This window comes from Phoxinus phoxinus, assembly GCF_949152265.1.
Source record: "Phoxinus phoxinus genome assembly, chromosome: 15".
NCBI classification, from domain to species: domain Eukaryota; kingdom Metazoa; phylum Chordata; class Actinopteri; order Cypriniformes; family Leuciscidae; genus Phoxinus; species Phoxinus phoxinus.
The window spans coordinates 6034407-6047817 of NC_136890.1; the positions used below are offsets into that span (position 1 = coordinate 6034407).

Genomic DNA, 13411 nt, shown 5'->3' on the forward strand with positions numbered 1-13411 from the left:
ATGTGACAGATTGCATGACGACTTTGAGAAATACTACATAAATTGAATAATCAAATATGAAAATAAAACACTGTATAGTCTTCACTGTCTGAGTTAAATATACATTACTTTAATAATAAATATACCAAAGTGATTTAGTCAAAAGTAGTGAGTGATTTCTGATTTTCTTTTTTAAATTACATTAATGAAACGGATGGCAACAGTTTATTAGGCTGCTGTCCCTTTAAGAACAAATGCACAGATCTGTTAGGGGCCTTTCACATATCGCACCTAAAAACCTTTTACAATCTATGCTAAAAACGTGTGGAAGACGTGTTTCCTTTCCACAAGCACATTTAATTTTTTTTTTTTTTTTTTTTACTTTTCACCTGATGTATATCATGTATAGTATATGTATATAATTTGGCCATAAACATGTATCTACTTTAAAAGCAAATAAGACTGACTTGATACTAAGAGTGCTTCATACTTAAGATTGTCAGTTCATGATTTTCATATGTAACAACCGGAACATTAATCATTATTTTTTATTCCCAAATGATTCAGAAACTTTCAAATTCATAAAACGTATAGGCTACATCAAACTATGTCTTTGAATCTTTTAATTCTGACAACATTTAATAATGCATGCATAGCATGGCTTTATTCCTTGAGTGAGAACATAAAGTCAGCAGGAGACAAATGAATACAGTAACAACGCATCACTTTCAACCTAATGGATGGCTTGCAACATGACTGTTTTGAAAGAATTACAGTAGGAATGGTAAGATCACAGAACTGGTTGTCTGCAACTTCATACATCATCTGTCTCAGAAATCTGAAACAATAAAACTACATAAGGCTATGCATCTTAAAACAAAACAGATGTCTCCTATGTATGCACGTCATTACATTCATCAGTTGATGTTAGGACATATCAGATTTTGGTATGATATTTAAAGCAGTCAAAACCTAAGAGGTGCAGACAAAAGAAAATTAAAGCTGCCGTCGGCAACATTTTTTTGATCAAATTCAGTGAAACTGACACTATAATCCGACAGAACAACATAAATAAGGTGGTTTTAGAAAAAAACCCGAGCTTCTAACTCCACCTGGAGCGTGTTATTTTGTTTTGCAAAAATCCACCGCTCCCGGATCATCTAAACAGTGAGATCTGACTGTCAATCACAGGTCGTGCACAAATCACAGATCCCCCTCCCTCGCGCAGACGCGGACGTTACAATATCACATGCACACGACACGCCTGAAGTTCGCCTGAAGATTGTACGAAGCGTGATGGCAGAGAGAAAATCTAATAACAAGCTTCCAGTTCCTCGGTTATTGCTATCTATGGATAGATTAGCCAGGGCAGCCTACCTCCGAGTCTATGGTGTTGATCGATGCTGAAGACGGACGCGTTCACAGAAAATCAGGTACACACGCACTGACGATGGGCGGGTGCTCGTTGGTAGTGGGGGAGGGGCATGAGAGTTGTAAACATTCAAAATTTTGTCTAAGTCCACTCAATCTGCCAGACTTGCCGACGGCAGCTTTAAGTGATGGTATTTGAACAGAGTAATCTTAGTTGCATAATCTTAATTGCCTCTCTATGATTAGTATAGCCTACCTTTGCCTGATCAGCATAAAATCAGATTTGCCTGTTTTACCAGGTAAAAGTCAAATGAATGCTTCACAACAATAAAAAACATTGAGATGATGACAATATAGCACAAAATGTAAGGAAATTAATATTGAACATATTGGTAACACTTCACAATAAGGTTCATTAGTTAAATATTATATTTTAACTAACATGAATGAATCATGAGCAGTACATTTGTTGCTGTTTGTTAATATTTGTTGACATTATAGTTAAAGGGTTAGTTCACCCAAAAATGAAAATAATGTCATTAATGACTCACCCTCATGTCGTTCTAAGCCCGTAAGACCGCCGTTCATCTTCGGAACACAGTTTAAGATATTTTAGATTTAGTCCGAGAGATTTCTGTCCCTCCATTGAAGCTGTATATACAGTATACTGGCCATGTCCATAAAGGTAATAAAAAGATCATCAAAGTAGTCCATGTGACATCAGTGGGTTAGTTAGAAGTTTTTGAAGCATCGAAAATACTTTTTGGTCCAAAAATAAAACAAAATAAGACTTTATTCCGCATTGTATTCTCTCCCGGGTCTGTTGTCAATCTGCGTTCAGGACTCCGCAGTGACGCTGCTGACGTAAGACGCTGATGACGTGTTATCTGGTGCGCCCGAGCTTCGTTTACAGTCTGAGGGAGACGCACGCTATATTCAAGCTATTCTACATTGTTTGCGTGGATATCATTTTTTTAATGGTGCGTAAATGTCCATGTCGCGGATGAGACACTTTTACAGCGTGCGTTTCCCTCAGACTGTAAACGAAGCTCGGGCGCACCAGAAATACACGTCATCAGCGTCTTACGCCATCAGCGTAACTGGGATTGACAACAGACCCGGGAGAGAATACAATGCGGAATAAAGTCTTATTTTGTGTTATTTTTGGACCAAAAAGTATTTTCGATGCTTCAAAAACTTCTAACTAACCCACTGATGTCACATGGACTACTTTGATGATCTTTTTATTACCTTTATGGACATGGACAGTATACTGTATATACAGTTTCAATGGAGGGACAGAAAGCTCTCGGACTAAATCTAAAATATCTTAAACTGTGTTCCGAAGATGAACGGAGGTCTTACGGGCTTAGAACGACATGAGGGTGAGTCATTAATGACATTATTTTCATTTTTGGGTGAACTAACCCTTTAATAAAAATACAGCTGTTCATTGTTAGATCACAGTGCATTAAATTGTTAACAAGATTTTAATAAAGTATTAGTAAATGTTGAAATTAACATTAACAAAAAATAATAAATGCTGTACACGTGCAGTTCATTATTAGTTCATGTTAAAAGATTAGTTCACCTCAAAATGAAAATTTCCTGATAATTTACTCACCCCAATGTCATCCAAGATGTTCATGTCTTTCTTCTTTCACTGTTCTTCAGTGGAAAAGAAACAGGAAAACATTTCAGGATTTTTCTCCACACAAGATGTCACTGATCCCAGCTGAGGAATAGGGTCTTATCTAGCAAAACTATGTCATTTTCTAAAAAAAAATTAAATGTATATACTTTTTATTTTTAATTAACTTTAATGACTTCTTCAGGGATTCCATCCCTATTAAGAATAAATTACATTTAGGTATGCATTTTACAAATTTTTGTTTATGGATGTATTATTTACCATGCAAAATGTAGAAGTTCACCACATATTCAAACATTTTGATTCTGTGTGTGAAAGAGTATATAACATCTTTAAGAGATAATTTATAATTCTTGGGGCAAAAAGAAAGAACTAACATCAGACCAAAATGTTAAAGATAAATCACAGTTGTAAAACAAATGAGCCAAGTCTTCCTCATGTACAGTACAAAAAGAACATTTGTTGTCAATGTCCATGAATTTTGATAATGAAGCTAGATTTTTGTGAAGTATTTTAAAATGTATCTCTTTAACTTTATTCAGTATACAAAATTTAAATGGATTTAACCATGCCCTCTTTCCAATGAATATCCGCGATTTGTGCATTCCAAAACAAATTCCCTCTAGGAGAGATTTTATGATTGGATTGAAACATTAATCTGATATTTTTTATATTACAGGAATGATAAAATACACTGTAGTTTGATACCAACAACTATTAACTCTGGAAGTTTCCTTTCGTTACTTCCAAAAGTCAGGTGACTTTTCATCAAATGTTTCAACTGTTAGGGGGTAACAGTTTAGGACCCAGAACCAGATATGATGAATGAAGACCCGGAGTCAAAATCATAATAAATTGAAGAAAAGTTTTACTGAAGATAGTTTGCAGTTTCATCAGCAGAAGACTCACACAGGAGTTCGTAGGCCGCCCCGTTTACAGTTACAAAGATCACAGCAGTTCTACCCTTCACCAAAGTCTAAGCTACGTCCTTGCTTCACGTCACAGTTTCTGATTGGCTAAGAAATAGATGAACATAGTAATTCTCCACACATATACAGATAGAGCATATCTCCGTCGATTAGCTGACACTCGGACCCTGAAGTTAGGCACGTCATTAACATTAAACCATGGATTTGGAAAATTTGGATATACATTCCAGGGCCGTTTTAACTCGATTTTTATCTCTCAGAAATAAAGCAGTGTCATCTGCCAATTGAGAAATTTTGATTTCTCTATCAAATATTTTCAGTCCTAGAATCTTATGATTATTCAAAACGTGAATAGAAAGAAGTTCAGCCACTAACAAAAACAGAAAGGGAAAGATTGGACAGCCTTGGTGTATGCCACGATGGATCCAAAATTAAGGTTCCCATATTAAGAATAATAGAGCTATTAATCATCTATTAATCAATATCAAGATCATCCTGTCAGAGGTTATTTTGAGAGAACCACCGGCTGGATGTATTATACCTTACTTACCCACCATGTCTACAACTAGGTTCATAGTGGACAAAATTGTCCCTAAGGGTGCACTAGGGTTAATCCACAGCTGCACAGCGTTTATGATAAAGGAACCCACCCTTAACATATTGCTGTTGTTAATTTGTTTTAAGCTCTGGACTTTCAGTTCTTTGATGGTGTTGTGCTGATGCATGATGGTGTTGTGCTTATGCATGATGATGTTGTGCTGATCTATGATGACGACCACCAGAAGAACACAAATGACCACGAGACACACTGTCGTGAACACCAAACATCTTCCTCCTGACAAACAGAAAGAAAACACACAAATCAATTAAAGGGGTCATGACATGAGAAACCAAATTTTCCTTGATCTTTTGGTATATATTGTACCTTTTGGTATCTTTGTACCATTAAAACGTCCTGCAAGTTTCATAGCTTAAGACTTCCTCCCCATTATAAACAAATCATTTATTTAATCAAGCTCTAAATACAGCTCGTTCTGGATCCATGGTAAGAAGTGACGTACCAGCGTTTGCATAATGACCGCCTCCAGCGCAAGGCAACTACGCTTTAAGCGCAAGACAACTACGCTCATTTCGTATCATTGTTGTCGCGCCCGCGCGCCGCGCTCCTCACAAGTGTTCAGGCGACGGACAGCGAGTGGGTCTGTGTACAGGGAAATTACGATGCCACGCAGATGTGCTGTTCCTGGCTGTGGACAAACAACATCTTTGAATACGCTGTGAAAGATCCAGTCGTCAGGGGAAAATGGATGCACTTTATTTTTTTTGCGGACGTCCCAGTCCATTTGAAGGATGACTGTATTGAGAACAAATCCCAAAATGATGCTGAAAGATAAGTCCGTGCCGACTATTCTGGGCTCAACAACGACGACGCAAACTGTAAGTAATGTATTTAAAACTTTAAACTACTTTTTAAATACGCTGAATCCGCAATGTTCTGGCTGGGGGCGTTAATAATTGATGCATAGGTACTGACGTTAGCCAATCATAACAGTGGGCGTTAACACTGAACTCTTACAGGGGAAACACCCCCAAAACAGACTGTTTGAATCAGAGGATGAGAAACAGGGTGGGAAAAGGTCATAAATCACTACATTTAAAAAAAAAAAATGTAAAAAAAACTTTAGTAATACTATAATTGCACCTAAGGGAACATAATAATAAATTTAAAAAAAACATGTCATGACCCCTTTAAGAACAATTCACATATATGAGTGAATTGTTAATAAATTATATTATATTGAGATATTATAACACTCAAAATCAACCTTCATAAGTAATTGACAGAGCTTTTAAAAGTGTTCTTTTGATTGCTCTTTTATAATGACAATCATTGGAAATTAATGTATAAAATATGCAAAGAAGAAGATATGCTGAAAAAGTAAAAAGAATCTTTGTTAGCACATTAATATTGATGTATTGTTTTTAGAGAACAATGATTGAAATTTTATGTAATATTTCTCAGTATGTAATATTCCTCAAAAATGAACAACATCGCTGCTTCAGAATAAACTTTCTGCTTACTGAACATTTTCTTCAGCTTGTCCTTTATCCTGGTGGCGACTCCGGGATCGAGGTCCAGTTGCTGTGCCGCAGGAAGTGCGGGTGCTGATGGTGCTGCAGAAACCCCTGGTGTGGAGCACAAGAAAAAATTAGGTGGGAGTGTTAAAAATAAATAAATAACAGTTTGCATGCTTTGCTCAAACTTTTGCCATTGTGTTAACTGGTTACACTGTTCGTCAGAGTTCCTCAGGGGCAGGGGCTCAAATGTAAAAAAAGAGGCATATACTGTATATTTTGCTTATCAAGGTTGCATTTACAGAGCTTGTGAGCCCTTTCCCAGCCCCCTCTTCAGTTCTGGTGGCTGGAGATGTTCAAAATGCAGCCAATGGGCCCATCACAGTTCACACACCCAAGCACATAAACGGTGTTTTAACAGGAACCCAAATAAAGCACAAAAAGAGCACTTTCTCCTTCCAAAATATAAGGGTGACTGGGTCCCTGTCACACGGCGGCCCGTACCCAAATGTCATGCAGACCCTAGTCACTCTGGCAAAGGCCTGGGAAGCCATCCCCGATGTGTCAAATTGGGTATTAAACCACGCTTTCACGCAGTGGTCGAAACATCGATGAGGAGCAATGTGGCTCACGTCCTCTGCACCGACGTTTTAAGTCTAAGCGAAAGGAGCTGTAGAAACAGTTTCTAGCCCTGAAAACCTTCCTCTCAGACCTGGAGGGGCACCATGTCTTGGTTCGGATGGACAACATGTCTGTGGTGTCTTATATAAATCGTCAGGGTGGCCTCAGGTAAAAAAAAACTGTACACCATGGCCAAACACCTCCAGTTATGGGCTCATGCCAACATGCGCTCGCTGACAGGGGCGCATGTACTGTACCAGGCATAATGAACCAGGGTGCAGATACTGTCTCGAGACAATGCCCAGGGGAATGGTCTCTCCACCCTTAGTCAGTTCAACTGATCTGGAGTGTCTTCGGCAGGGCAGAGGTCTCTTCACCTCAAAAGACAACTCTCAGTGCCCAACATTCTTTTCCGCCAAAGTATATCTTAGTATTTTTACATGCTGATGCTGTGCTGTCATTCTTTTGAGCATTTTCATATTCCACACATCAAAACAATCCTTACACCCCCAATTTGAATGCTATGTATGTAATAAATCAATAGTAACTAGATAAATAGCTCAAAAGTGCAATAAACCAAAAAATGTAATCCTTTTATTTTTCTACATATTTTATTAAAATGCAGAAATATTACAAATGTCAACCTCAAACTTGTCAATGTAAAAAAAACATTTCCTTTTCGGAGGACACGCAGAGTGTTGAGGTGTAGAACACCTTCATCAAGTTGAGGAAGTCTTCAGCTTTCCTAAAATCCTCCTCAGTCAGCCGAGCAAGTCTGTAAAATAATTAAGAACACATAGATTGGAGATAGATATATTCTCTTTTTTTCTTAACAAAACACCTAACATATGCATTCCCTACATTAGCAAATTCACTCTCTAACACTGTTCTTTGAATTCGTATTTTGTGTGTACTGGTATTTTTTGTCTAAACTTGTAAGCAGAGGTGGAAAGTCCAGGGGTCAGAAAGTAAAAGTCCTGCCATATGTTTATTCCACCCATTAACTAAGTCAGCTGATTTTACTAATTAGTTCTATCTCCTGGCTGAAAAACTGTGCCAATTAGCAAATCCAGGTGATTGGAACAAAATACTGAGAAGGACTTTTACTTTCTGAACCTGGACTTTCCACCTCTGCTTGTAAGACAAGTTTAGACAAAAAATACCAGTACACACAAAATACGAATTCTGTCTATCTATCTCTACCTGTCCCTATCCATATTTTTTCTCAGCCGTTGATAAGCTGGCTGCTTAATTGCAGGGTACTGCTCTGTGAATCTCTCCAGCATTAGATACAGAGAGTTCCATCGTGTTCTCACATCAAGTATGAGTGAGTGTCGGAGTGTCAAGTATGGCGGCAAATCAATGACAATAATAAACGAGCGCACAGCTGATGCTGGCGCGCGCGGTAAATGACTTTCGCGAGCGAATAACAGATCTACACGCGAGGAAACGGGAACTCGCGAGCTCATTCAAGCCCTGCGCACGCGCAGACATCTCCTCTGCACGCAATTCAAGCCCTCGCGCGCGCGCAGACATCTCCTCTGCACGCAATACAAGCCATCGCGTGCGCGCATGATCATTCCCCACGCTCTCGCGCTCGATCTGCTCTGATTTGCTCGCTCGAACACTTTTATTTTTGGCAGTCGAGGGGCGGGGCTTACTGTTTTAATAACCTCCAATGTCATTGGTTCTTTCCCGGAAGTCACTTGTGATTGGACGCCTGTGATTGTCAATCAAGAGCGGCAAAGGCACGACCCAAAAGCTGGTTGTCAACCACCGTTAAAAACAAAGAAGAAGAAGACAATCACTTGACTTAAAGGAACACTTCACCCATTTGCATTAGACTTTGTATCTTTAGAAACCCAGTCACATTTTCGAATGGTCATGGTTTATTCCCTTATTTTCCCCTGAGATGGGAGAAATAAGGATTTAAGTGTTCCACTTCCTGCTTTTTATGACGCAAAAATCGTCAATTTGCGTCATAAAAAGCAGGAAGTCAAATTTCTTTGAATAAGGGTAAGACTACAAACACTAGCTCATCATTTATCCAGTAGAAGGCGCTGTTCCGCATGTTTTCAACCCGCCCATAGAGGGATCTCACTCACAGAATGTACATATAGTGTCAGCCATTCTTTATTTGGAAGGTAAGCTAACAGTTTCTTATTCTGTGGAGAAAGCTGAGTAGTAGCGGTGACCATCCTCTTTTTCCCGGACATGTCCGGCCGTCGAGATCGTCCAAATTGTCCGGGATTCGGCTTTTGCTTTCTGCAGTCGCATTCATAGTTTACATGCACACCTTTTGTTTCAATCTAACTGAATTCATTCCGATCGGTGAATCTGAATGTAGTGTTTACATGAACGCTAAACAAGTGATCGTTTGATGTGCGTTTTAACATTGCTAAGAAAATCCCCGCTCCTCCGTGAGAGATACGAGACCGGTGCGTCTCACAGGCGCCGGCGCCACTCATCAGTTATCACGCCACCGGGCTCGCGCCGTTCTCCGCGGCCGTCAGTCTCGTTCCTGCTCGTCACAGTAAACATGAGGAATGGCGACTGAAGAACGCAAAAGCCGAATCCTGGACATTTTGGTCGACATCAAAATACTGGGCAGACTCACGGAGACTCACTAGTAGCATAGCCTTGTTGTTTACTGCGATCTCTTACCGGTAGGCGTGGCCTCCTAGGGCAGCGAAGCAAGTGCATTCTGGGAGTTGTTGTCTTTCATCCCCATAAGCCAAAAATACATTTTCTGGCTTTTCTCAGTCTAGAAGGCTCCAAATTCAAAAATAATTTCACATTTCTTCTACATAAATGACCCATTTTAAATACACATTCATCTTTCCAGAGGTGAAGTGTTCCTTTAAGACATGGCTTCATTAACGGAGCAGATATGCGAGTTATCACTTAATTTGTTTTTATTTTATTTATTTATTGTTGTTTATTAATGTGTAATGTGATTTAATGCATTGTTAATATAGAATAGATTCTTACCAGAAACTACACTAGTCTTAGGGGTAGTGATTGCATTCTTGTGTTGTTAAGAGATATTTACAGACTGTAATGACACATTTCCATGGTTATTCGCATTGTAAATCTACCAAAATGTTTACAATTTTCTACATTTTAACACTATTAATTGTGTTATTTGTATTCAAATATTTTTTAAAAAAATTGGAGCAAAATGGGAATGCAAATATTATGCTGTTGAAAATGAGTAAAAATTACAAAAAACTGCTTGTTAACATCAGGTGTCTTCAATGTTGGCAATAACATATATTTTGTAATTTTTACTCATTTTAAATGGTTAACATTTAAGGAATTCATTTGATTAATTATTACTCAATTCTAATTTGTTAAATTTAATTAATAATATTGCTTGTAATCTGTTGCCTCATTTTTATTAATTAGATATAAATAAAATCTATGTTTTAATTTTTACAGTGCAACAACTCTTGCTTATTGATATAAACACATAATTTATCTTTCATCCAAAGCCCTTGTTAGATTTACAACTATTTAATGGACACTTTTTACATTTCTGAGGTTCTCAGAACCAATATAATTTTGGTTGGGTAAACGTATGGTGGTGAATGGGAGTGAGTATAGTGGTTATGTAGTGGTGAACTACAGCATATATATCTTTGCATTCCCATTTTGCTCCAATTTTTTAAAAAATATTTGAATACAAATAACACAATTAATAGTGTTAAAATGTAGAAAATTGTAAACATTTTGGTAGATTTACAATGCGAATAACCATGGAAATGTGTCATTACAGTCTGTAAATATCTCTTAACAACACAAGAATGCAATCACTACCCCTAAGACTAGTGTAGTTTCTGGTAAGAATCTATTCTATATTAACAATGCATTAAATCACATTACACATTAATAAACAACAATAAATAAATAAAATAAAAACAAATTAAGTGATAACTCGCATGCATCTGCTCCGTTAATGAAGCCATGTCTTAAGTCAAGTGATTGTCTTCTTCTTCTTTGTTTTTAACGGTGGTTGACAACCAGCTTTTGGGTCGTGCCTTTGCCGCTCTTGATTGACAATCACAGGCGTCCAATCACAAGTGACTTCCGGGAAAGAACCAATGACATTTGAGGTTATTAAAACAGTAAGCCCCGCCCCTCGACTGCCAAAAATAAAAGTGTTCGAGCGAGCAAAAGCAGCAGGCGAGAGCAGATCGAGCGCGAGAGCGTGGGGAATGATCATGCGCGCGCGCGATGGCTTGTATTGCGTGCAGAGGAGATGTCTGCGCGCGCGCGAGGGCTTGAATTGCGTGCAGAGGAGATGTCTGCGCGTGCGCAGGGCTTGAATGAGCTCGCGAGTTCCCGTTTCCTCGCGTGTAGATCTGTTATTCGCTCGCGAAAGTCATTTACCGCGCGCGCCAGCATCAGCTGTGCGCTCGTTTATTATTGTCATTGATTTGCCGCCATAGTCAAGTATGCTTTTCATCCTAGGAGACAAACAATACTTTTGTAAAATTGGATTCTACAGAGCTGATAAATAATAATAAGATAGATCAGACATATAAAGTCATTACATGTCAATGCACAACAGTTAAATAAAGTGAACTTTGTGTGTCTTACGTAGAAGTTGTTGCTTCTCTGCGAGAACCACCTTGGCCATTGAGCACCTCTTCATCCACACAACAATGGTTCGGACCTTGGCCAGCCACTGACTCACTGAATTTAGGGAGTATAAACTTTGTGCTGCTAAATTAAGTGTGTGGGCGAAACAGCACAGTTTCACAAATCGCATGTGCTTAATAGCCACATCCATGTTGGCAGCATTATCTACAGTGACTGCTACAATTTTATCAGATATGCCAAACTCTGACAAAACATCACTAATTTCCTCTGCAACAACACAACCGGTCTGTGCTTTGTACACAGCCTTTGTTTTTAGCACTTTTTGCTGCATTTTGCCCTCTGCTATGTAGTGTGCTGTGACGGTGAGGTAGTTGTCCTGTGTGATGCTACTCCAGCCATCACATGTGAGTGCAACAGCGCAGACTTCACTGAGCTCTGTAATAACATTAGACTTCTCAACCCTGTACCACGATGGGATTAATGTGTTTGACAGGTAATCCCTGGAAGGTGGTGTGTATTTGGGGTTTAGAGTTTTCACCATGTCCCTGCAAACATAAATAAACATGTAATGTTGCTGTTACTGTTTAGGGGAGAGTTTCCCAAAACGATAGTTGCTAACTAAGTTAGCAATTTTGTTGGTTGCAATGCTATTTCCCATTGCCTAGCAACTATGCTTTTGGGAAACGCACCGTAGCTCAGTATCAATTAGCTTAGCTCTATCGTTATTGCTTAACTAACCTAAATGTTGGTGATTCCACCTCTGAAAAGGGATGCAGCCTTTTCACGATGTGTGCAGTGACCTTTCTGTGGCACTCTTCTTTTTGTTGCACCGACATCTTCCCCCTTGCCGCTATGGTGAACGGAGTAACATTAGGCTCAGCACATCGCGGAGTCGTGGAGTCATGGCTAACGTTTGCGATCTCAGGTCGTAAATTGTCTATAAAAAAATACGTGGGCTAATTTGTTAGCTGCCTCAATGTTGGCGCAAGACATTATTTATTGTATATGTATTGTTTTACTTACCGGATTCGGACTGCAGTGCAGTCACTGCGGTGCCAGGCTGGGTGTCAGGCTGGGTGTCAGAGCCAGAAGAAGAGGCAGCGGAGGACGGTCGGCGCAGCGCGTCAAAGACATTATTTGACGGGACACACATTTGTTTGTACTCCATGCAATCGGAGGTGCTTTATCATGTTCGACGTGCACCCTCCGACGCACAAAACCTTCTTGTCACAAATATTACATTTAGCCGAGATTTCGTTATTTTTTGAAAAGTGAAGCCACACTTTGGACCGCCGACGCACGCTATTCATGTTTGACTCGTGCGGTTATGCCAACACTTCCGGTGGACGCTTCTTCGTTGGTGTTCAGCGGTTTCTTCTTCCGGTCGGCGGACTGTGAATATCGAAACTAGGAATCGAAATTTGAACTTTTGAACGATTCCGGGAAAATCGAAAAGTTAGTCCCGGTTCCAATCGATACTCGATATCCAACCCTAGCTATATGGCTTAGGCCACGCGCAGCCTTGGGCGTTAGTTCAGAGCGGAGTCATCAGCTAATAGCACAGGGTTTTAAACTCGGTTCCCACTGCGTATAGCTACGCAATAAGAAGTGAACGTTCTCTAAAGGGAACGTACTTGGTTCCTAACGTAACCTCAGTAGGGAAAGAGTATTGCGTAGCCGGCCGTGCTATTACCCAGCTAACAAAAAAAAATGTCCCCAGAACGTCCCCTAAATGGCCTTTGTGAAGACGTCCTCCGGGCATTCAAGAGGACATTCACAGGACCACCAGCGGCCATTCGAGACGTTTAGGGGACATTTGCATTTAACGTTAGTGCCCTGAATATCATTTTATTTTATTTTACTTCTGGTTAACCAAAGAAAACAGACACGTTGTAAGGAACAAAGTAACTGTATTTTATTTGAACAATTGTAAAGGTGTTGTGTCCTCTTTCCGTGTGTGTGTCGGTCAGCTGTGGGGTTCGTCCGATGGCAAGTCTTCCCCTTGGCATCTACCTAAAACAACAAAATGAACACATTCAGTAGTGTTATGATTTTATATGTCTATATCCATATATGTGAAATATAACGTTGTCTCATTTCAGCTTAACATATAACTTTAGCTTCGTATTGTTAGCATAAAGGTTAACAGCGGTACACGGGGACAACTTCCGCAAACGTT

At 39.4% G+C, this 13411-nt stretch overlaps 1 protein-coding gene across 1 annotated transcript; it reads right to left on the reverse strand.

Moving 5' to 3' along the window:
• Nucleotides 1-11146: 11146 nt before the first annotated feature.
• Nucleotides 11147-12259, reverse strand: LOC307011618 (E3 SUMO-protein ligase ZBED1-like). Its single transcript, XM_079637505.1, has 2 exons — nt 11971-12259; nt 11147-11777 (listed from the first exon to the last, which is right to left on the reverse strand). Exons 1-2 carry the CDS (start codon nt 12066-12068, stop codon nt 11201-11203), a joined length of 675 nt encoding a protein of 224 aa, XP_079493631.1. The 5' UTR covers nt 12069-12259; the 3' UTR covers nt 11147-11200.
• Nucleotides 12260-13411: the final 1152 nt, after the last annotated feature.